The following is a 23,065-nucleotide window of genomic DNA, read 5'->3' on the forward strand; positions in this document are numbered from 1 at the left end:
CCCGTTGCCTCTTTCCTCTTCCTCATAAGGGTAGGCAGATGGGTTGACGGGAGAACCAAAAAAAAAAAAGATCATCGGCAAAAATGCATCAGCCGTGAATCGAACACGGGGCCCATCGATGGCAACGATGGATTTTACCACTAAACCACTGATGCTGGTTGTATGCCGAAGGTGGCACATATTGAATTGGGTTGCTTACGATTGATTATGACTGCGACTCTGGATGGAATTGTAGCTGAGAGGAGAGGCTACACCGCGCAATGTATCTGCACTCTATATACTGGTCCTAGTTGAGGAGGCGTCAATTCGATATATGACTGCCTTAGAGTCTGAAAGTGACAAAGGTAGGCTCGAGCATAAATTCTTCGAGACGCGAATTGATCCTCATCCCAGCATCGGTCAATCACATCGGTTCACATACCATCTGGATACCACAGTCTGCCTATTGGCGAGTGCTTTACGCGATTTCTTGATTCTCGTCTAGGTTTGGATGCCGACCAAGCGTGCTACTTCTTGGGCTGCTGCGGTAGCTAGGCCGTGCTGGCACGTGCGTGCCTGCTCAACTCTCAACTTTAATATTTGATCTATAACTCGTTCGATGGCGATATAGTATAGGGCTAGATAATGCTTAGCTAAGTACATAGTAAGCTATTCCGTGGGCCAGTTATGGTCATGCTTGTTAAGCTTGGCATGCAGACTGCCTCTAACGAGTGATGTCATGGGGTCCACGACGACGACGAACGCAAACCCGCGCACATTTGTCGCTGTGGTCTCTCCATGGCAAACTTAATTGGAGGATAGGACAAGCCAGTCCGCGCGCACGAAACCGTGAACGGACGACACTTGTTAGCGTAGCAGGGCGTCGACTTGATACGGCAATACAACGATGCATCACGTAGGGGCTGCATCGAAGCCCCATGCGTAACAAATGCTTGGTCGTTGTCCCACAGAGTTTTGGCAACTTCTGGCAACTTCGTCTCCGCATTTGCGCCTCGACAGTTTCAGTGGTTTCTCCACCATGTCTTTGGAATAGTATGGGAGCGCGAGCTCATGCTCAACGTCCGGTTTTGGGGATCGGAATCTAGGGTAAAATCCTAGCAAGGCGATGGTCTTGCTCTTTAGCACCGCATCGTCTGGGGGTCATGATTGTACTTGAAAGCCTTGACCACACCGTTGAGGTGGCACCAGGCCCCGATCAGCACGCATGCGTGGAAGATCTGGTGCGAGCTGCCCCAGATATCAAAGTACCCGGGTTTCCATTTCTCGGGAACCTTGTTCTAGAAAGAGCGAGACGTAACATGTTAGCAAGAGTGCCTATCATCGCAGAGACTTGGCGAAAGTGGTGCCATGACAGGCGAGAGTGGAATATAACTCTGCAGTAGAAAGTTCGCCAGGACCGTGACACAAGAAGCGGGTAGCAATAATTAAGTTGAAAAGAGAGAGAGAGGGACCACTAACCACATATATAATGGCGCCGAGGACATAGAATATACCTTCGCCGACATACCAGTCCCAGCCCATCTGCAGGCCGGCCTGGTGAACGCCGAACCTCTGCGCGGCGTGGGTCATAGGCACAACGCCCGAGAGGCCCATGGAGATGAGGATGGCCGTGCGGACGTGGCGCCACGGCTTGCGCTGGCACTGGGGCAGGAGGCAGACTATGAGAGCGCCAATGCCGAATATTGTAATCTGTTATTTCGTGTAATTGGAACTGTCAGAGCGGGGGGAGGAACAAGGAGTTCGGGAGCCAGCCCATATGTGCTGCGGGGTTGGGCGAGGGTCAACATACCATTGCCCAGTAGAATCTGGCGATGGCTGGTTCACAGTAGAACCCGTAGTACACTCCAGGGTAGAAGCTTGTCATGGTAAGCAAGATGATGCCCGCGAGGTCTCCGAGCAGAAAGCACTGGCGGATCACCTCGGAGTGGTTTCCAAATGTATGAAATGCCGAAGACAGGGTGAGGCATGCGAGGAGGCCTGCGAAGAAGACCCCAAAGAGCACCAGGTCAAATTGGAGTGCCTGTCGGAGCTGCTGGTGCAGGAGGAACGCCGCGGCAACAAAGGCCACAGCACCAAGCAAGTGGCTCCATATGTTGACGGTTTGGTTGTGTATGTGGGCGAGGCTCTGGAGCGATCTACCGTACGAGTTGGTGGCGGCGCGGTACCCACGAATGATGAAGTGGTTGTCTTGCTGCCATGGCTCGAGTTCGTCCCAGGTCAGCGTCCTGAGCCCTTTTTGCTGCTCACCCGATGCCATGGACCGCAAGGCGGGTCCGTCTGGCTTGTCGACGGATGCGTGTGGTATCTGGGCCGCGCCGTTGGGGCTGCCGACTACGGGGTTGATCCGACGCAGATATGCCATGTCTCTGCACTGTATGCGGAGTCTGTTCGAGTTCGCGTGGTGGGTGGAATTGGAAGCGAAAAATAGGAGATTCCGCAGCTGTGTGCTGGGCAGTCCTGTGTTACAGGCATGCGTCTGGTGGGAAGGGCTTGTGTTATCACATTTCATGCACGCACTGGTGTGGCATATCAGGCTGGCCAATCTGGTAGCGAGGGCTGCCGCTTGTCAGGGGGCTGGAAGCAATATACTACGATGCCATCGAGATTGCGTGGGCTATTTTTATGATCCCGTCCCGTCAGCCCGAGGACACCATCCGAGAAGGTGGGGGATTGTGAATCTGCGCCCCAAACGAGGCTCTGGAGGGATGCTCGTACACCCACCGACGCCAGGACGGGAGAGATTTTGGGGCAGCCTTACGAGTTTGACCCTGGAAGTATCGGAGCAGAATTCCCGCAAACAGCAGGCGTACTTTCAGCTCGCAAGGATGGCGCTTACCTTTCGACCGGGGCGACCCATGCAATCTCCGATACTTGCTTTCTGTCACATTCGGGTGCTTCACCCGAGTCGGAGAATACTGATGACTTGGACATACTGCGTATAGCCATCTTGCTCATGAAAAGTGCGCGCATCCAGTACTGATAGACTGTGTTTAGGATTAGCGAGATGCGACAGCTCGCTGCCCTGAAACTAGCATCGGCGTCAACACGCTTCCAGAACTTTGTGGCTAGGTAGCGCAAGATGGCATCTCTACCCGCAAACACTGGGAGAACAATCTTCGCCTCCGAAGACCGTTCTCGACCAGTCTCACGCTGGCCAATGACGACCCTGTCACAGTACGCTGCGAATCTGCGTGTCAACATACGACTTGTTCTTATTGCTTGCCTTGCCAACATTGTCAAAGCTCAGGAGCCCAACTCCACAACGATAGAATGCTCGACAGAGGCAGACCAGTTTGTTGGCAATTCGCAACAGATGTTCAAGATCGGGCCGTGGATCACACGAGGAGTGTGCGTGCGGCAGAACAACCAAGACGCTAAATGCTACCAAACACTCCTCGGGGTACTCACGAACCTGAACGAACTCCGATCTGCCGAGTACAACGGAGCATCTGGCGTCCTGGCCCTTCTGCCCACCATCGGAGCCCTGCTCGGAGCACCCACCAACGAGATCTGGAGGCTCCTGACAATCGTCCCCTTCGGTGGGGTCCTGGCCATGTTCCTCTCCTTTGGCGGTGCCATCCTGCCGGTTCGCGTCGAAGACTACGAGCCGTCCCTCAATAAGGAGCTGCACTCGGACTCGAGCTTCAGCCTCCGCAACAAGAAAAGGGGTGCGTCAAAGACCAACAGCGCGAAGCAGGCAGACGAGGTGGAGGTTGTGACACAGAACCTGCTCAAGCAGATCGAAAAGAAGATGCACTCGCCCGACAGCGTGCGGTTCAAGAAGACGGACATATGGCTTGGGTTCTTTGGGATGTTTCTGCTGTTTGGGGGCTCGCAAGCCGCCATGTCTGTGGTCGAGCAGGGCGCCGTGCTGCCTTGGTGGTGGTCAGTCACATTATCCCCACAGGCTTTGGCTCCTCGGTACTGGTACTGACAAGAACCGCAACCCTTCTAGTGTCTCGCGTTGGTGGATGCACATGTGGTACTTCATGGGTGAGCCTCCTGCATTCTCTCCCCAAAGCCGAAACTAAGAACTGACGTGGAACGCATACAGTAACTCTGACTGCCATCGCGGAGAACTGGGCCCAGTTACCATTCAGCGACCAATTCAAGCTCTTCCTGTCCGACGTCCCATACATAATCAGCGTCACGGGTGGCGAAGACATTACCCAGTCCTTGGAGAAGGCTGGATCTGGCGACAACACAACCATCTCACCCAACGTTGAGACCGGAAAGGCCATTGAGCGCGCGGTCGGCCAGCTCCAGACCATCACGCCGGGCGTCGTGCACATCATCAGCGGCACCGAGACGACCTCGCCCCGCAACGCCATCCTCATCATCGTGTCGGTCATTGGCAGCGAGGGCGACGAGGGCAGCCGCCTCAACGCGCAGTCGTTCTGGCGGCTCCTGACAAAGTCGGCGAGCATTGCCGTCTTCGTCACGGGCACCGCCTTCTTCGCCTCGGCGCAGCTGCTGGCCTTGCCAATGGCCGTCATGGCCCTGACGCTGCTGCTCGCGGCCGCCGTCTTTGGCCGCGCCATTGCCTCGTACATCACCACCTCGGTCGGCACCTCGGAGCCCATGATCCACGTCATTGTCAACTCGCGCTCCGAGGCCTACCAGGTCATTGCCCGCATCATGCTCCTCACCCACGACAGCCCCCGCCGGGAGCAGAACGTCGAGGCGGCGGCGGGCGCCGCGGCCGTGCGCGACATCCAGATCGAGCTCAACGGCCACATCTTTGTCAACTGCAAGAGGGTGGCCCAGCGCTCGCGGTGGTGGCTCAACGTGCTGGGCATCATGGCCAAGCCGTATGATCTTGCGGGCGTGACTCGAAGGAGGGCTAGAGGCTACGAACTGCTGCCGGTGACGTCTTCTTCTTCACCAAAGTCTGAATAGGGGGAGAGAGCGTGAGAAGCATGAGACTAGGCAAGTTTTCTGCTCATATTGGTAATGAATATTTAGTGCTAGCTATTGTTCACATCATGGAGAATTTCTGCGTGCAAGTCGCAGACAAATCTTGAATTACACTTAAGCCCTCTGTTGGTAAGCGGCTTCCGGAGCCCTATAGGGCGCAGGCACTACTCAGTCCCACATAGGCCCTGCTCATTTGATGTGCGTTGCACGGCTAGACTTCGGCCACAGATCAAAGTGCGGCTCGCGAGAGATACCCCTCCGACACTGACCTGCGGCAAACCTCCTCTTCGAAGTGGGTGGCTGGCTCGCTTGTGATCAGGAAAGTCTTTCTCTGCCCAGTGACAGTTTTATAAGGCGGAGACACTACCCGGCCGTTTAAGCGAATCAAATTGGTTCTAGATACAAGAGGCTAGCTCGGCAGCGGATAGACCTAGGCGACGTCGCCGAATCAAAGAAAGGGAAGGAGAAGAACTATAGCGCGTATTCTGCCTTGTAGAGGTATAATCAAAGAACAAGTTGATGGATAGTAAATCTATGAAAAAGCCCCCTGCCCCTCTTATTCGAAAACACGTCACCCATAGCTTTTGAGTGTGACTCTACTCTTGGCTACATCAAGAAAGGCACGCATATTTGACTTTTCCAAGGTCATGATATTGCCCTAGTCGTCTTTAAACTAGCACAAAATCTCTCCTCTCAATCCCATCGAAACAAGAATTAGAGGCGTCTCCCGAAAACCAGCCGAGTCTCGAGAACGAGCCATCTGCGTCGTTCTCAAACAATACCAAGCCGCTTGTCGTTGCCCTTGCCCCACTTGCACTTACTCCACTTGTACTTGTCTTAAACACCATCAGAAAGACGATCTCAGCTGCATCTTCCTCCACTGTGACATCAAAGGTTATTTTAACCTCACTCTCACCCATAAAGTCAGCGAAGCTGTAGTCTTGGCTCGGATCGAAGCTGTAACCTTGGTCCCGATCCCCCTCCGCTCTGGAGCTGGAGTTCGGCGTCCCCACGATGAATCTGTTTCCCAAACTTCGAACCGCGCCGCGGAGCGCCCGCCGGTCCGTATAGCTGGGAATCCCGCAACCCCGCCTGGCGCGTACCAAAGGCGCTCGCAAATGAAGCCGGATATCCACTGCTGAAATGTGATCGACTTTGAGGAGGCTGCAGGAGATTTCGTCACTTTCCACGGCCCCGCTGTTCCTCACCCTCTCTGTGTTAGTAAAAGTCTACTGCGCGGGCCGGCGCAGGCTTCGTGCTCGAAATCCTGCATTCAACACTGCGAGCCGATCACGATCTGCCCCTGCAGCGATGTGCCCCTCTAAAATTGTCAGATACTTACCATACTAGAGAGTAACACACCCCTCCCTCCAGAGACAGCCAAGACCAGCTGGGCGCCCGCCTGCACGAAGGCCTCGAGCACTGCAGGAGAGTGCCCTATCGCATCGTCAAATTGGTTCGCCAGTTGAGGTGCGCCGGCACGAGCATCTCCCACATCCCAGCCCAATAGCTCCCCAGGAACGGGCAAAAAGCGCCGGTAACACCAGCGATGGCAACTTCGCGGTCGGTGTCATATGTGAGCTCCATGGCCGAATATACATCGACCAGTTTGGCCCAGTAGCTCGCAGCTGAGCCTGAACCTGAGCCCAGCATCGCGTTCGCGAGGAATTCCGAGATGCGTAACGGCCGAATACACCTCTCTTTGCGTGCTCTATCTCGCCCGAAAGATCTATCGTAGAAAGTGTCCTCCCAGTACCTCATCGAGGCCTCCATGGCCCTCAAACTTTCTCCCGGCGACTTGCCCGGGCCGTAGGCCACGTCGGCGGGGTGGTTGACGGACCTGGCAAGGGGTCCGCTGAAACCGCCCGGGACCTCTTCTGACGCGCGCATGGCGGTGCATCGCCAGTATAGCTGAGATCTCCCGCAATCGAGAGTGCGCGGGGCGAGGAGGACCTTTTGGAGCACCCATGCCGGGGTGTACAGATGATACGTTCCATCCATGCCATCTGGGTTATGGAGATACCACTTTTCCTCGGGCGAGTCGCATCGAGGCGGCGCGAAGGGCTCGGGCTGCAAGAGTCGTGGGTTTCGGGGATATAGGCATCCTTCGTCGCCATTCCTGGCGTTTGAAGTGGCAATGTTGCACTGCGAGTTGCGGTAGATCTCGCCCATCACGGCCGATTCGGCTTCCCAGTCCTCCACCGAATCTTGGATGATGCAGAAGCTGTCGATCCACAGGTACTTCGAGCCCAGGTGCCGCGCGACTCGGATGGCATCTTTGAACGTCTGGGGCAGCGCATCGTCTGGTACGTCGCTGCAGAACGTCTCGAGGTTGTTCCGTTGCAGCTTGGTGGAACGCGATCTTCCCCAGCAGTGACTGAGCGTCATGTATGTAAGCTGCTCGGGATATTCTGCCCTAATGCGTAACCTTATTCTACCTTTTGGGTCTCCCAGACACAGTAAGCGAGATGGCCTGAAGTGGAGGTCGACGTCAGCGGAGCAGGCGCCGTGGTCTTGACTGGACGACAGTTGGTATCTTCGGGGCACATGGTCGCACTGACCCTGTACACACTTCCGAAGCCACGCTCTGGCTTGGTCGAGACTTGCTATAGACCCGGTATGGTCTGATAGCTCTTGCTGGGGAAGAAATGACGCGGGAATGTCGTCCTCGGTACTCATGATCATGAAGTGGCATAGGTGCGGCGCCATCCTGTGATGGATAATTATCCTGCGTATACTGAGCTCGAACGTCGTAGAGTGCCACCATATCATAGAATAAATGCGCGGCCGCGTCTCGGCAAGGTGGTGCCAGATGACCGCGCAGACGGGACAACCGCCCGTAGCTGAGTCTCTGAGTGACTTCGCCCACCAGTGGTGGCGGTACTGCTTACCGTTACCCATCATTAGATCCTTCTTCCAGAGTGCAACCTCTGCGAAAATGGTTGTTCTGCAGACACGACAGACTCCTGACCTCGGATTGGACAGCATAACTTGCATGGGAATTGGCTCGACCAGGTATTCTGCAACATGGCGCAATGAGAGGAAAGTGAGGACGAGCGATGCGCTGCAGATCGGCGATATGAAGAGAAGGGGCCGCATCGTCTGAAGCTCAATCGCCAAGTATATAATGTAGAGCAAGATGCAGGGCGGTAATCCTAAGTGTGGACTGTTGGCAAGCCCGTCCGGGATATGTGATGAATACGTCCAACCACAAGCAGCCATGATCTGGGCGAAAAGGGCACTGGCTGTGTCGACATACAGCAGTGGAAGCGCCAAAGTCACCAATCGAAGCGCTCTGGTGTCTAGCCAGCAGGCCATGCTGCTGAGAGAAACAGCTGCAGCCAGGGTGGCCAATGGAAGCACCCAGCATCTCCCGACTGTCGTACCGACCCTGACCACAAGCAAAGAGGATATCGTGCCCAGCCCGCGGAACAAGCCCCACCAGGAAAAGAGCCCAACGAGCGAGCCGATGTGAATCGGGTCCTTGGTCGGGCGGCTCGGGCGGCCACTGAAAGCCTTCCATATGGCGAAAGTACCACCAGCTGGGCACTTTGTACGGCGACCTTGGCGAGAATGTCTCGCCTTTCTTCTGAAGTCATGGGGGGGCTCCACAGGCTCTGGATGGCCGAGATTGTTGTCAGGTTCGTCGGGTGGTGTTGATACTCTTCCAAGAGGAGAAAGTAGATCATGGTGTTTAGTACAGCGCCCAAAGTATGCCAGCACCAGACAAGCTTGGGAACAACTTGGTACATCAGGGAAAGCATGCTGAGTGGACGGGTCATGCCGACCTCGCGCTGGCAGATCCAAGGCAAAGCCGGGCGACGACGAGATAGGCGATTATCTGGGCGGACCGTCTGAGCACCCAACTGTGGACAACGTCGCACAGCCGGCGGTCCGGAATTGGGATTCGCATGGTGTAGAGCCTTAAGCACGACAAGACATTCACGCAGGTCGCTTGGTGTAAGCTGCTCAGCCACTCTAGGTACATTTTTCGTCAGACCAGGAGCGGACAGCAATTGGCCCCCACCATCCAGCTTTATGGACACCGCCTCCTGGAGGGGGGCTGCTGTTGCCGTTTGCAAGGGTGTTTGTCGCATCAAGACCAGGGTTCAAGCAGTCGGAACTTGGGCCACGCAGCTCGTGGTGCGTACGGGTCGTGAAGGCCAAGCAACCTGAAACGGGAACTTCCGCACATTGTCTCTATTTTCTCGGTTAGCGTGTGCTTGGTTCGGCATGACGCGGTGGCTTTCAGGGCGTCCTGCCGTGGGCAGCCAAGGGTGCGGTGGAATGCAGCCCCGGTTGGGTGCCTCGCGCATGTCAGAATTAAGGTTGTGTGCATCCTGGCATGCAGGTGCCCCTCCCCTCTAGGGCTAGTCTAGAGCTCTTTGCGGGGGCGTGCCTTCCCGAATCCGGAATTATACATGTCGGGCCCCCACCATCACGTCTTGTCACTCTTCTCGAGCCTTGGAAGAGCCCGGCAGTGCTTCCAGTTATTAGGCCCGGGGGCGCGCCCTGTTGTTCTTTGTTTCCCAAGGGCAATACCCGTGGGCCGCAATCACGAGGGACAGCCAAGTCCACAATCCAACAGACCGCGTCCAAGATGGCCCACGCACAGAACAGCACGTCCTCACATGCCTGGTCCAGACTGCGCTCCAAGAAGTACTTGTGCGCACTGGCGGCCGCCCTCGTCATCCTTTGCTATCTTGCCTGGTGGGACAGCAGACCGGTCCCCTCGACTGATAATTCCCAGCGAGTATCCGCCCTCGGAGGTCACCCAGGCGCCTCTCCAGGGTCACCAGGTGCAGTGGGCGACACCCCGGAGGGGAGCGCTGGTGCTACCTCACACCTCGATGCAGCTCAACAACCAGAATCACAGAACCAGCAGCAGCGACTGGGACCTTCCGAGCCGGCTGCTGACCGGCCCAAGGCCATCATCATCGAGAGCCGCCTGGTCCCGAGCATAATACCCATCATGTTGCACTTTGCGGCTGTTCTGGGGCCCGCGTGGGGGATGGTCCTCTTCACGGACAAGAAGACCTGGGAAGAGCCCCGGTCGGCGCCGTTCCAGCGACTTCGTGACGGCGGCCAGCTCGAGGTGGTCTTCCTCCCGGACAACACCGCGCTGACCGACACCCAGGCGGTGTCGCAGTTCCTTGCATCGCCCTGGATCTGGGAGCAGGTGTCCGAAGCACAGCGAGTGCTGCTGTTCCAGGCCGACAGTATCCTGTGCTCGCGGTCCGGCAACACAGTCGAGAACTTCTTCGAGTACGACATGGTTGGCGCCCCCATCGCCGAGGGGTATGGCAAGGGCTACAACGGAGGCCTGAGCCTGCGCAACCCGCGCGCCTTCCTCGACATCGCACGCTCCGCCGATTTTGCCAGCTCCGGCCACTTTTTCGAGGACCAGTTCTTTTTTGAAAAGTTAGAAGAGGCCGGCGCAAAGCTGCCCGACGTCGACACTGCAAAGCGGTTTTCTGTCGAATACATCTACTACAAGACGCCACTGGGTTACCACCAGCCGGCGCGGTGGCACGAAGTCAGGATGGAGCAGATAGAGCACTGGTGTCCCGAGGTCAGGTTGATCCTCGACCGGAGGTTGGATTGAACAAGTCGGTCTTCTGGCCGGGTCAGCTGACGGTCTTTTATCATCATGGATGCGCTGTGCGCGGAAGTCTAAGAATCAGGCTCGATCACGACATTTCGACAGATTCCACCTCCGCGATGTTGTGCAAGTGTCATCACATGGTGCATGTGTGCTCAGGGAAGAGGTGAAACAGTCTTTCCGCCCTCTTGCTATTTTTACGAGCGATGAAAGTGACTTGATTCGTTTCAGGACGACGATTGATAGCCACAAATTGAAGGTTTCCATTTCGTTTTCTTTTCCATTCTTTTAAGCTCGCCAGGCCCTCATCATAGCCATCCACATCAAGACGGGTCATTCGTGCAAGCATGGCTCCGTAGCAAGGGCTCAGAGAAGCTCATTTGCTTGGCGGAACGGAAGGACACAAAACCAAATCAGAACCGTTTTGTTGAGGCAGATCACGCAATCTCACACTGGAGTCATTACTGTTCACGACATCACACAGAAGAGGAGCTACGCTCTCGTTCAGGCTGCTGCTCGTGGTCCCAGCTATCGGCTTTGCCATGCCGCGCCCTTTCCATCCGCGGACACCATGAACCTACAGCGAAATCGGCACATCCTGGAAATAAGTTCGGCAACAGCGCTTATCATCAACTCGAGAAAGCTGCCCAACCTTGTCATAACGATGCCAATGCGTTGGACTTTCATTCCCAGAGGATTCAGGGCGTCGCATTCGCCTAAGAAGCAGAATGGGGAGTGCCTGCCGACAGACTTTTTGGTGCTATCGTTTCACCAAGCATAAGTGTCATGTCACGGCAGAAGTAGTCAATATGAAATCACCGACAGTAAGTCCCCAATAGGTCGTCCATCTCATCATCTTCAATTGTCTGTCATGGGAACCTGTTCGCACTCTAGCCCAAGTCATGGGCCAGGCCGACCATTTTCAAAGTCCTATCCCTGCCGACTGATCCGATCGTAGATGAGTTGCCTGGATCTACACAATCTACTCCTCAGACTCGGCACGGCGGCCAGACTGAGAAGCCCAGACATAAGCTGGCTCAGCCTCCTCGCTGGCCGCGCCACGCTTTCCAGATGCCCAGACGTAGGCGGGCTCGGCCTCCTCGGTAGCTGATTCACGCTTCCCCGATGCCCAGACGTATGCGGGTTCAGCCTCCTCGCTGGCGGGTTCACGCTTCCCCGACGCCCAGACGTAGGCGGGCTCGGCCTCCTCGGTAGCTGATTCACGCTTCCCCGATGCCCAGACGTAGGCGGGTTCAGCCTCCTCGCTGGCGGGTTCACGCTTTCCAGATGCCCAGACGTAGGCGGGCTCCGCCTCCTCGGTGGCAGCGTCACGCTTGCCAGACTGAGAAGCCCAGACGTAGGCGGGCTCGGCGCCCTCGCCGCGGGCGCCGAGGGCAGCGCCGGCGACGAGCGCTGGCAGCAGCATGGCCGCGACGGTGGAGAAGACGACGGTGTTCTTCATTTTGTTTTTCACTGATTTTGTGGTGTGTGTGTGTGTGTGTGTGTGTGGATGAGGGGCGCTGGCTGGGTTTTGGAAAGTCCAGTCAGAGGTGTAAAAGTTTGCGAGTCTGTTTGGAGAACTTTGACTTGAGGATATGTAAAGCGTCAGTACTATGCTCCTGCTCCTGCTCCTGCTCCTGCTCCTGCTCCTGCTCCTGCTCCTGCTCCTGCTCCTGCTCACGAGCATTATATGATTACTTACGAGGCGAAGAGATGTCTTGATGCAGGCGAAGCGTGCTAAACTGGATGTCTCTGACGAGCGGGAAAAGAACAAGTCTTGCTCTATGGAGCCTCCAGGACTGTATCTATATACCTCCCGGGGACTAGAGGCCCAGGCCACAACACTTACTTGTCCATGGATCTGATATTGGGCAGCCTCGGCCTACGACGACGGGTCGCACCTGACCAGTGACAGTGGGTAGCAATACAGTCTCTGCGTTCCCCGATTTTACATGACCACATCCCGAGTGTGAGATCCTCCTTGCCCGCGATAAGCCGCCACTCCTTCTGCCGACATGCCTGTTTCACCCCGTTCATCCCATCCCCATCCACGAAGAGGGGCAATTCCATCACGCCGCAGAACGCTGGGATGGCGTGGTCCTACGCGGCCCTGACGGCGGCCCTGTGTCAGGCCATGGATTGCTGCTAAAGAATACCAGATCTGGCAGGTGACATCCGGGACGCATGTACAGACGACCACGACGACGCGTAGATCGGTAAGACACTTGAAGCACGTACAGAGTGGGGGTGTGAAGAACACAAAGTGGGCGGGCGCGCGCAAGGATATGCGGCCGGGTGGGTTGCTCGCGTCTCCTTGCCTGAACACATCGGCCATGGAAACATGACTGGCTCCTTTCTCTTTTGTCAGGACCAGACCTGGGCACATGGTAAGGTCCTGCCGGACGGGGGGGGGGGTCTGGAGACACGGATGTTCACAGGCTGCGTGGTTTTTCCTTCGAACAGGGTTGATTGTGTCTGGTGTAAGTGCGAATCGCAGCAATGCTGGCACCAGGACTAGAGGGATTTTTCTCGTTCGTGCAACATGGGATCGCCGTCGCCCCTCTTCGGTGTCGAGTGTAGTTGAAGCGGAGACGATCACGACGCTCGGTTTCTCGGCTGAGTATCACGACGGCTGGTGGTGCAAAGACAAGCATCTAGCATGGCACACTGTGCTTCGTGGGAGTTGCAGAGAGTCGGTAAGAGTAGCCTCGGCTAACGCGGAGGCCATCAGGCTCACGCACGACACAGAAAGCACAAACTGGGCTACCGAGACCTCAAAGACCCGCCCTGGTAAAAAAACCCCCGGCCGTGAAGGCAGGAGTGGCCATGCAAGACGAGCCCAGCACGCAGCAGATGATCTACGTCTTGACAGAAAAAAAAGTCCCTTTTCCAAGGCTGGCACACGCGGACATGTCCTGGGAGAAGGACCGCAACGGTGCTATCGGCGCTAGGGGTGAGGACAAGAAACGTCCCTCCAAGCCTATCCCAGGGCAAGGGAGGCTAGCTTCCGGCGGAGACAAGGTCGTTGTCGGGGCGCATGGCCTGGATGCAATGTCTAATAGAACCCGAGCCGTGGAGCCCTCCTGTCAGCCCTATCGGGCCCCGGACGTTGACCGCGCGGCGTCCCCTTCTGTCGGCCTGGGCTGTTCCTGCCGCTCTAACTGGGGCGGGGTTAGTGGTGCGACCACCGCGTCGTTGAAACGTCCTCCACTCGGGACCATTACGAGAAGATAGGCAGCTGGAGGAGCGAGCTTGTCGCCAATCATCGCCGTCGAATTGCACAAGGGTTACATGCGTGTTCCGAGGGGGCGACTTGCAGCTGGCATGCGAGCTCGTGTGCTAACGTACTTTCCGCCCATTCAAGTCCAAGTTCCAAAGCAGGGGCGTGTGCATAAGAGCAATCCCCACACGGCCGTGAACCACAAGGACCAGGGACCCCTGACAGACAGCGGGTGGTATACGCTTGGCGGTCCTGCAGATCAAAGCTTGTCATCCCACCCCGCCTTCCCCCACTTCGTTTCGTTTCTCCTGGCCGCCAGCCCTGCGCCAACGCCCGTGGGCGATCTTTGTGCAAAAAGGTAATTCTGATGAGCACGGCAACCTCCCCGGTCAGTCAGCATCACATGCAGACTCGCATGGTCAATTGGCGGGGGGAGCCCGGGGGGGCGGTGTGCAGTCGGACCAGCTCCCGTGATACCAGCCAGGCCTTGTCCTAGCCCACCAGCATGGCCTGATTACCACCAGCAAGATGGGCTCCCGGTGCACACGTCCGTCTGTGAGAGCCAATGGCTGTCGCTAAAGAAGACATGAAACTGATTCAGCCAGGCGCAGTATATTCACTCACTGTCCTGTCGGCATGCACAAGCTGCCGAGCGGCCAGCTGGCACGAGAAACAAGACGCCCGTAAGCCCGACTGCGAGCACGCGACTCGTGGTCCTTTCCTGCCCGCCACTCATCACTACTGCGTGGTGCGAGGAGACCGAGCAAGGGACCGTGCTTGTGTAACCCCTCGGCATCGTCCTCCGCTTTCCACCGATGATATCCGAGGGTGCTGCGTGTTGCCTGCTTTGAACAGTGACACGGCAGTGAGACTGTCTTCCCGGGCTCTCTCATGCCGGCGATTCTGGGAGCACCGCAGCCTTCGCAAGCAGGACAATCACCGCTGAAGTTGCCGTAATGCGATGCTGGGGTGCCGTGGACCACACAGCAATACTGGCTGACTCACGAATTGAACACGGTGCACCGATCTGGTGGTGATGACAATGGCAATGGTAATGGTAATGGCTCCTTCAAGCACATTCAAGCTCCACCACATATACAACCTCATCAATGGAGACCGGGTTGCGTTCGGGAAGGGGGGGCAAAACAACTTTCATTTTCCAGTTGCTGAAGACAGCTAGGTGCTACGATGCCAGCAGATAGACATTTTCCAGAGATATCATGATAGCAAACAAAGATGGACACATGGTTGAAGTCCAAACTACAAATGCCACACCGCCCTATACACCAACCAGTCTCTCCCTCCTCGTCAGAATGTTCATCCCGACCTTGCGTCCCTGCGTCACTGGCATGCCCGCATGCCACGTCCCCGGATGCCCCGTGCCATTGGGATACAAGTTGCCCCAGAAGATGGCGTTGCCCGGGATCGGCTTGAACGCCACGCCCCCGACACCGCTGTCGTCGTGGCAGTCGATGAACTGGCACCATTTCGCGGGGAAGGCACCCGTGTAGTCCGGGAACTGTGTCGCCCCGCCTTTGCACTCGCCGGCCCCGGGATGGTTGGTGTCGTCGGCGTCGCAGGCAATGTAGACGAAGAAGCTTGAAATCCGGGGGTTGGAGTCACCTCCGAACCACTAGACACCAGTCATATGCAAATTAGCAAATATTCCCCTTGACCCTTCTGACAACATCAGTTCGAGGAATATACCACTTACATCAAAATGTGGCCGGAAGTGGTCCGAGATACCATACTTGACGACCTGCAGGTCCTCGAGGTGGCTGCGGGGCAGGAAACCTTGGAAATCCACAGAGCGCTGCTCGATGCACCGCACTACCGGATCGTTGCCGCCTAGCACGGCGGACATGGACGACCGGATCTCGGCGTTGTACGTCTTGAGCCGCTTTCCCTGGGATACGGGAGATTGCTGATACAAAGGCTTCGCCAGCTTGAGCAGGTACTCGATCTCTGCGGGGGAGAGGTAGTTCTCAATATATGTAATGATTGGATCACTGCTAAACATGCTCGTGCGGAACTGGTGGTCTGGGCAGCCGTGGGCGTACTGTGAGCGCAGAGCTTCCATGCTGAAGGGCGCCGTGGAGGATGCGCTTGTGTTTGTGGTCATCATGTCTGCTTGGGTTGAGGGTGAAGCAGAGCTATGGAGGAACGAGTCCAGAGCTGCGAGACCCTGTGAGCCCCAGCGCATGCCGGCGAGGGCAATGATTGTGGGGGCAAAGACTCCGACGAGAGTCCATGGCCTGCTTGAAGGCGATGAGACTTTGGTGGGCGAGGACTTGGATGCCATGGTGTTGTGTGGTTGTCCGAGGATGGAACAAGAAGTGGTAGCACTGCTTTGCAACAGAAGAAAAGACCAAAAGTTGAGGACGATTCCCAAGGAGAAGGGGACACAGTCGAGGACACTTGATCTGGATTCCTTGGGCAAAGGACAAGACTCCGATGCGCAGAGTCAGAGGTGGTCTCTGGCCACTCGCTTTCCCAGCCGGCTGGTGGAACTCGCAGGAATTATGATTTTTTGCGCGATCAGCCTTTGACAGAGTGTCTTTGCAGTCCTCGAACAGGCGTGCGGGACACTCGAGACGACCATGTCCAGTGGTGATCTTCCCCGCAGATAGGGCAAGACCAGGTCCGTGGCAACGAGGCCCAAGACATGGCAAGGATCTGGTGTCGCACGACAGATAAACCAGCGTACAGCAGCACAGATACAAGCCGGCCAGCCAGTCGGACGTTGTTGAAAGACGAGATGCAACGCCGGGCTAGGGCCAACCCTTGGTGTTGTTACTGATGGCCAACTGACACGAGGCCCCAGCGTGACATTGCTGCGGACTCGGCCGGGCCACTCACTGCACTGTCGACTAGGGATCTTGTTAAACACACGCCCCGCCCCCACTTCCCCGCCCCTGCCAAGCACCTTCCGTTCTTAGGACCCTCCTCACTCCACGCTAGGTCGCATCTGCCGTGACATTTGACGACACTAGAGTCAGGAACCGCCACGATTGGTTTGCAGCATGACACAGTGGCGTGGATCCCGACGACGCCATCTGCCCGGCTTCACACGCAAAGATAGGCGCCACTCGACCAAACCATGACCCGGCAGCATTGGTCAATCACAAGGCGGTGTCCCGGATGTCCTTGATCGCAAGACGACGTCTGGAGACCCGCGCATCTTCCGTAACCTCGAAGACCACTCCTCTCTCCCTGTTGACCACACAATCACCTAGGGCAAGCCTGCTTCGTTCCTCACAATTGTCTCTGTCCAGTCCTGCCATTGCACCTCATCATGGAAAGCCCTCGCAACGACTACTATTCTCGCAACTCCATGTCGTCAGACGAGACGAAGCGCTTCCTGCCGTCCGACGACATGGACACGCCAGTGGTGCGGCCTGCCAAAAGGCAGAATCCCTGGCTGAGCAGAGGCGTCGCCGTGACTGGCCTCAACGTTGCGCTGTTCCTTGCTGCGGTGGGTGTCTGGTCGCACGTCCACGTCCTTCTACGCAGCTTCGACTGCGACGCAAAGCCTCGCCAGGACCACTTTGAGCCAGATCGTGAGTATCTGCTTGTAGACGCCACTTGCTGATCGAGAATACTCGTGTGCTGACAACATAACCTGTCGCAGTGCTTTACGACACTCGCGTGACGTTCCAGCCGCACAACTACTATGGCGGCGCGCCAGACAACCACACCGATGAGATGTGGCAGCGCCTGTCGCCTCCAGGCGACGGCATCGTCGAGGTGCCCAACGCCTTCACTTACAGCCTGCCCGCATCCCTCCCGGCACCAAACAACCCAGAGACCCATAAGGTATATGGCGTCTCCATGTTCCACCAGCTGCACTGCCTCAACTTCCTGCGCTTCGCGTACTACCCGGAGACCATGGCCGACTCGATGGAGCCGCACGAGATCACGGCCCACCGCGACCACTGTCTCGACTATATCCGGCAGGCCATCATGTGCGCGGGCGACTCGACTTTTGAGCCCCTGACCGTCGTGGGCATTAATGGCATGGGCGCTACGCACCAGTGCCGCAACTTTGAGCGGCTCTTTTCATGGGCCTATGACCACCGCTCGGACAAGAAGAAGGGGTCTGGGTACAAGGGCGGCGTTGTCACCCATACTCCGGGCCACCGCAATGATTTTGTAGAGGGTGATGAGGGCGCTGTCGTGCCGGCGCACCACAGCCACGAGTCTAAATGATCGCCGTTACACATGACGGATCGTAAATGGATGTCAAGTGAATGAGTTCACAATTTTCATAGAGTCAGATATTGATGTTCTCGGGTGTATCCTGCTAGCTAGTTCCTGCGTCAATGACAGCATATACAGCACTTGTCAAACTCGCATTAAAAGTTAGAAAGCCACTTCAGGGCTCGCACACATTATCTGGCCAGACTCGAGCTGACTGGGGTGGTGACCAGGATTGCGCAAAGTGTTGGTTGTCTACGGGTCCGCAAGCCCTGCAATGATCTGCTGCCCAGCGTTGGTCCGCAGCCATCCATGTGCTAACAACGGTATACAACCACACTTACAGCCCTCACTAACATTTCTCCCCTCTGCGCCTCCTAGACCTTCTCTCACCACAACAATCATCTGGACCTCTCTGCATCACGCCAATTTGCACATTCAAACACATAGACCACACCCCTGCCAGGTTTCCCCCGTTTCTTTTTCCGCGCCAACAACAATAACCATGGCAACCCCCGCCACCACCATCACGAGCAGCAACAACAACAACACTCTCATCACCACCCCGCGCCTGCACCTCATCCCCCCGGACCCGGACTCGGCCGCCCACGCCGACTTCATCGTGCACCTGTACAACACGCCCGAGTTCATCGCCTCGATCGGCGGGAAGCCGACGAGCATCACCACGCGCGACGCCGCGCGGGCGTACATCCGCAACCGCTTCGTCGCGGAGCACGCGCGCAACGGGTACGGGACGTACCTGGTCGTCCTCCGCCTCCCTGTCCCGAGGCCCGGCGAGTCCATCGGCAATCATCCTGGCCCTGACATCGGCACCAGCACCGGCACCAACACCACTGGCGGTGGGAGTGAAGCAGAAGCAGCAGCAAACGCAGTGGGAGGAGGAGAAGATAATGCGTTGTCGCCAGGAGCAGCGGAAGCAGGAAAGATAGTCGGCACGGTCTCCCTGTCCCGCGGGCCTCCCGGGTCCGGCTACGCCGCGCCGGATCTGGGGTTCGCCGTGCTCCCCGAGTTCTGCCGGCAGGGCATCGCGACGGAGGCGTCCCGGGGTTTACTTGCCTGGTGGTCCTCGTCGTCGTCATCGCGGGGATCAGCGGTGCAGCGGCAGGAGGGGGACAAGGGAGGTGCCAACTCCAAGGGCGGCGGCGGGGAGGTCGTGCTGGGACTTCATGACCCGGGCAATCTTGCGAGTGCGGCTGTTCTCAAGGGTCTGGGGTTTGAGAAAAAGGGGCTGAGGAGGTTGAGTTTCTTTGGGGGTGTGGTTGGGATGGTGTGGACTATGAGGGTGGGCGGCGGTGGTGGTAGTGATGGGACGGTGAGCGAGGATGAGGTCAGGGCGCTGGGGCTGCCTGGTGAGGAGGAGGTGGTGGCGCAGGAGGGTGCTGGTGCGGTGGTGTGAAGACCACGAAGAATTGGTGACTTTGTTACAGAACTTGGGAGCGGCAGGGACTCCTGCTAGAAAGCGCCATCGTCAGGTCATGTGGATGGAAATTGAGCGAGGCCGATTGTCAGTTTCAGGTCCCGATTTATGTGCGTTGTGTACGTTGTGGTGCCTCAGGGACCACACAGTTCCGCAGCACTCCATGACGGGCAGGATGAGGGAAACACGAAGGCATGATACACGTCGTCATTTTGAAGTCTATCTACCACTAACGACTATGTCGCCCACCCTTCTACTCTGGATGCGTTGCCTTCTACAAGGTCAAGCAATCACGATCCAGCCTACGGATTCTGCCAAGTCAGATTGTACTTGGCCTCCTGCTCAATCTGGAACCGCCGGAGCAAGTCAAAATCGATACAGTCATGCTCAACGCCCCAGCCCGTCACCGACGTGGCGTGGCCCTGCCCAACTTTGATCGGGCTGTTGCCCTCGATGATGAGGTCGCCCCCGCACGAGATGCCCTGCCGAAGGTACTCGAAACAGTGCTCCACGTGGACCTTCCACTTGAAGGATGTTTCTTGGTCCTCGGTGACCTTGTGGCTGCGGTGATCCTTCTCTTGGTAGTATTGGAAGCGAATCATGTTCTAGTGCCGGGAGTTTGGAGAAACCCGCGTTAGAAGGGTTCTTGTCTGTTACAGAGGCTCTGAGCCAGAACTTCTGAAGGCACACGGTGCAAAACATACCAAGCAGTGCAATTGGTGCAGGATCGAGATGACGTAGAAATCCTGCGGCTTGGGCACGGGGGTGTTTGGATGGTCATACGGCGCGACGATGCCCTCGCCGAGGCCCCATTGCTTTGGATTCTCGATCCACACAGCGTCGTGTCCTAGAAGCCGACGACAGGCATGATCAGCACGCGCTTTCTCTCTTCGACAGCCGGACAGAAAGCATCGGGGCTAGCTGTTGTTCATGTGCAGCACCACTTACCGGCAACCAGCCCGTCCCAAGCAATATCTGCCTCTCGGCCACCCCCCATGTACCGCTCGTCCTTGTCAAAGACCTTCTTGACGGGCTTGAACACGTCCTGCGGGATGGGCGTACTGGTGTACATGCGGAAGGGGGACACTGGCACTTGCAGCGGCCGTGTTTGGTGCCAGGCCACGACAGTGGCGAGCCAGCCCAGGCTGAGCACGATGACCGCGGCCGTCTGCCAGCTGGGGACCCGGGCTGTGCGGGCTGGACGAGATACGTCTTCGAGGTCGACGCTGTCGTCAAGACTTGCGCGGCCGCTGGACGGTTTCTCCCCGTCGCCGGAGAGAGGGGCGTATTTTGTCTCGCTCGGAGCCATTGTGAGTACACAACCACCAAGAGGCAGGAGTATGTTTGGTAGCAGAGAAGGAAGAGAGCGAGAGTCTTTGGTGAAGGGGGGGCGCAGTGCTCCTGCTGTTGGCCAGAAGCGATGGACAAGAGGGGAGCAGCGTAGACAGATGCTGTGAACAACCCGGAGACAGACTACCCTCTGCGTTCTTCATGCTTCCTTCCTCTAGCACACGAAGACAGATCCCCTGAACACCCAACCGACAACGGTCTCCCCCACAAGGCAGACCCGACAACGGCACGACGAGGAATCCCGCGCACGTTGCACCGACTCGTACTCGGTGCCGCTTTCTCGCTTTGCCGCGGAGGCAAAAGCCGGTAGCCAATCATGGCCCACGACATGTCGTATGCCGTGTCAAACCACCGGGGCGCGAGACATGCGCATGCAGGCTGTGGGTGGAGAGACACGCACGACACGAACCCCTGCGAGATAAGCTTTGATCTGCAGCGGTTGACAAGGCGGGTGGTGGGGCTGTCCAGGTGTGGGAATGAGGGGTCGAGGGGGTGTCGCTATCTCCTGTCAATGTCAACGAGCCAAGCCAGGGTCCCCAGATCGGCAATGCAGCTTCCCGCAGGGGTCCTTTCGAGATCCGTGTACTCCGTACATAGGACTGGGGATGCTGGCCACAGGGACAAGTACTAACAAGGTGGCTGCTGCACGGAGACCCCCACAGTCCGCAGCTGGTGCCTCCTCATGGGCCCGGGAAGGGCGTGGCTCAACGAGGTATGCACGCACGACAACGTGCTGACGCCAGCACATCTCGCCACTGCTAAGGTAGCGGGGTCGATCGACTTGGCGGCACAAGACCAGCATCAGCTCGTGGTACACTCCACTGCGTATACCGGGCAAGTCGACATCGAGTATACCGCAGCGTTTTCCTCTTTAGGTAGGTGGTAACATCCATCTCCTCCGCCATGGGACGACACCCAACGGACATCAGAGCACAGGCCCGAGCAGAGCCACTGGCATCACGACAGCAGTGGTGCAAGTGACGTACGCACCAGCGCTTGCCATCCGTACCACGTAGATCTATCTTCCAGTTGCTCTCGATTCAGGGCATGCTCTGATTCTTTCAGGGTCTGTCGTGGTCCCCGACTCCCATCTTCGCATCCTCTTGGACAGAGCCAGTGTCTCTCAATGACCACAACTTCAACTTTGACAGCAGCATCCTCTCAGTAGTCTACTACATCTCGCGTCATCAAGGGACCAGTTTCGTCATGTCAACCACGCTCAACGACAAGCAAGACGGCCATTACGACTCGCTGTCTATCGACCAAGACAGCGACGACACCGCCAGCCAGAATGAGCGCGACTCCTTCCTGCACACCAACAAGACGCACCAGGGATCGAGACAGCACCGGCGCCAGCCAATATCAATAAGTCGTGTGTTCATCTGCAGTATCTCTACACTTGTCGTTGGAGTGCTCGCAGGCTTCTTCGGGGCCCAGTGGGCATCGACGACAAGGCCGCCTGACCGAGCCAAGATCCTGCTGGAAGCCGGCATCACGAACCCGGCCTCTCCGATACCCCAGCAGGTCTTCACGAATCGCAAAAATGTGCCTTTCATCCCACACAAGGAGTTCATGGGCCCTTCCGCCGAGGCCGCGAGCAACTGGAAGAAGTTGACAGCTGGTGAGCACTTCCATCACTCATTCTCAACTGCATATATTTCACCCCATAAAGGAGACTCTCTGACTAACTCGGGACGGTTCAAAAACTCAGGCTCCGACTCCATCTACCTCTCCGACCCGTCCCGCTACGGACTCTCGGACCCAGGCATCCGCGCCCCCTTCTTCACCTTCCACGACCCTCCCGCCCGCGCGGCGCTGGACTCTGCCAACCTGCACAACTTCTACGTCCTCAGCAACCTGCACTCCCTGCACTGCGTGCACATGATCCGCATGCGGTACAACTCGCTCGTGTACGACGCGCCAAACACGGACCCGCTGGGCTCGAGCCCCATCGACGTCGACTGGATCGACCACATGGAGCACTGCTTCGAGTACCTGCGCCTGAGCGCCACGTGCGGCGACCACATGGTCTTTGAGAGCGACTCGCCGCCGGGGAGCCCCAAGAGCTACTGGGAGGGCGGGCTGAGCTGGGGGGTCGTGCATAGCTGTATTGATTGGCAAGGGCTGATGGAGTGGCAGGAGGACATGGTGGTGGAGTACAACAAGACGTGGCAGCAGTAGTAGTTAGCAAGGGGAGGTTGTGGGATATATATATATATCTAAGGCCCGTCTTGGTCAAGGCAGACTGGAAAAGTTCTGCTTGTGTTATGAGTCTGCAGATTCCACTCCAGGCGGCTGGGCGTCGTGCAATGGCAATCAATGTGGCAATGTCTCTGGCCTC

General features: G+C 57.2%; 10 protein-coding genes and 1 non-coding gene across 11 annotated transcripts; 5 read left to right on the plus strand and 6 right to left on the minus strand.

The window, feature by feature from the left end:
- Positions 1-84: 84 nt before the first annotated feature.
- On the minus strand, positions 85-155 carry B0I36DRAFT_t170. The gene has a single exon. It is a non-coding gene; the product is annotated as a tRNA-Gly (tRNA).
- A 963-nt stretch (positions 156-1,118) lies between these two features.
- B0I36DRAFT_377068 (hemolysin-III related-domain-containing protein) lies at positions 1,119-2,257 on the minus strand (the record flags this gene model as incomplete). The annotated part of the gene is made up of 3 exons (XM_046160524.1): positions 1,119-1,277; positions 1,459-1,689; positions 1,790-2,257. 3 exons carry the CDS (start codon positions 2,255-2,257, stop codon positions 1,119-1,121), a joined length of 858 nt encoding a protein of 285 aa, XP_046007205.1.
- A 514-nt stretch (positions 2,258-2,771) lies between these two features.
- On the plus strand, positions 2,772-4,989 carry B0I36DRAFT_387802 (uncharacterized protein). Its single transcript, XM_046161205.1, has 3 exons — positions 2,772-3,885; positions 3,956-3,993; positions 4,055-4,989. The coding sequence occupies exons 1-3, from the start codon at positions 3,080-3,082 to the stop codon at positions 4,897-4,899; spliced, it is 1,689 nt and encodes a 562-aa protein (XP_046007206.1). The 5' UTR covers positions 2,772-3,079; the 3' UTR covers positions 4,900-4,989.
- A 1,365-nt stretch (positions 4,990-6,354) lies between these two features.
- On the minus strand, positions 6,355-7,466 carry B0I36DRAFT_353727 (heterokaryon incompatibility protein-domain-containing protein; the record flags this gene model as incomplete). The annotated part of the gene is made up of 2 exons (XM_046157237.1): positions 6,355-7,263; positions 7,356-7,466. The coding sequence occupies 2 exons, from the start codon at positions 7,464-7,466 to the stop codon at positions 6,355-6,357; spliced, it is 1,020 nt and encodes a 339-aa protein (XP_046007207.1).
- Positions 7,467-9,517: 2,051 nt separating this feature from the next.
- B0I36DRAFT_367466 (uncharacterized protein) lies at positions 9,518-10,522 on the plus strand (the record flags this gene model as incomplete). The annotated part of the gene is made up of 1 exon (XM_046159471.1): positions 9,518-10,522. The coding sequence occupies one exon, from the start codon at positions 9,518-9,520 to the stop codon at positions 10,520-10,522; it is 1,005 nt and encodes a 334-aa protein (XP_046007208.1).
- An 833-nt stretch (positions 10,523-11,355) lies between these two features.
- B0I36DRAFT_434933 (uncharacterized protein) lies at positions 11,356-12,256 on the minus strand. Its single transcript, XM_046162736.1, has 2 exons — positions 12,222-12,256; positions 11,356-12,105 (listed from the first exon to the last, which is right to left on the minus strand). Exon 2 carries the CDS (start codon positions 11,979-11,981, stop codon positions 11,502-11,504), a length of 480 nt encoding a protein of 159 aa, XP_046007209.1. The 5' UTR covers positions 11,982-12,105; positions 12,222-12,256; the 3' UTR covers positions 11,356-11,501.
- A 2,380-nt stretch (positions 12,257-14,636) lies between these two features.
- B0I36DRAFT_424902 (uncharacterized protein) lies at positions 14,637-15,759 on the minus strand (the record flags this gene model as incomplete). Its single annotated transcript, XM_046162301.1, has 2 exons — positions 14,637-15,372; positions 15,454-15,759. 2 exons carry the CDS (start codon positions 15,757-15,759, stop codon positions 15,019-15,021), a joined length of 660 nt encoding a protein of 219 aa, XP_046007210.1. The 3' UTR covers positions 14,637-15,018.
- Positions 15,760-16,799: 1,040 nt separating this feature from the next.
- B0I36DRAFT_434935 (uncharacterized protein) lies at positions 16,800-18,068 on the plus strand. The gene is made up of 2 exons (XM_046162737.1): positions 16,800-17,299; positions 17,371-18,068. The coding sequence occupies exons 1-2, from the start codon at positions 17,035-17,037 to the stop codon at positions 17,946-17,948; spliced, it is 843 nt and encodes a 280-aa protein (XP_046007211.1). The 5' UTR covers positions 16,800-17,034; the 3' UTR covers positions 17,949-18,068.
- A 373-nt stretch (positions 18,069-18,441) lies between these two features.
- B0I36DRAFT_367470 (GNAT domain-containing protein) lies at positions 18,442-19,353 on the plus strand (the record flags this gene model as incomplete). The annotated part of the gene is made up of 1 exon (XM_046159472.1): positions 18,442-19,353. One exon carries the CDS (start codon positions 18,442-18,444, stop codon positions 19,351-19,353), a length of 912 nt encoding a protein of 303 aa, XP_046007212.1.
- Positions 19,273-20,396, minus strand: B0I36DRAFT_333608 (uncharacterized protein). The gene is made up of 3 exons (XM_046155245.1): positions 20,323-20,396; positions 20,079-20,221; positions 19,273-19,979 (listed from the first exon to the last, which is right to left on the minus strand). The coding sequence occupies exons 1-3, from the start codon at positions 20,369-20,371 to the stop codon at positions 19,677-19,679; spliced, it is 495 nt and encodes a 164-aa protein (XP_046007213.1). The 5' UTR covers positions 20,372-20,396; the 3' UTR covers positions 19,273-19,676.
- A 1,605-nt stretch (positions 20,397-22,001) lies between these two features.
- On the plus strand, positions 22,002-23,046 carry B0I36DRAFT_333609 (uncharacterized protein). Its single transcript, XM_046155246.1, has 2 exons — positions 22,002-22,345; positions 22,436-23,046. The coding sequence occupies exons 1-2, from the start codon at positions 22,297-22,299 to the stop codon at positions 22,903-22,905; spliced, it is 519 nt and encodes a 172-aa protein (XP_046007214.1). The 5' UTR covers positions 22,002-22,296; the 3' UTR covers positions 22,906-23,046.
- Positions 23,047-23,065: the final 19 nt, after the last annotated feature.

This window comes from Microdochium trichocladiopsis (genome assembly GCF_020744255.1).
Source record: "Microdochium trichocladiopsis strain MPI-CAGE-CH-0230 chromosome Unknown B0I36scaffold_10, whole genome shotgun sequence".
In the NCBI taxonomy this organism is placed as follows: Eukaryota; Fungi; Ascomycota; class Sordariomycetes; order Xylariales; family Microdochiaceae; genus Microdochium; species Microdochium trichocladiopsis.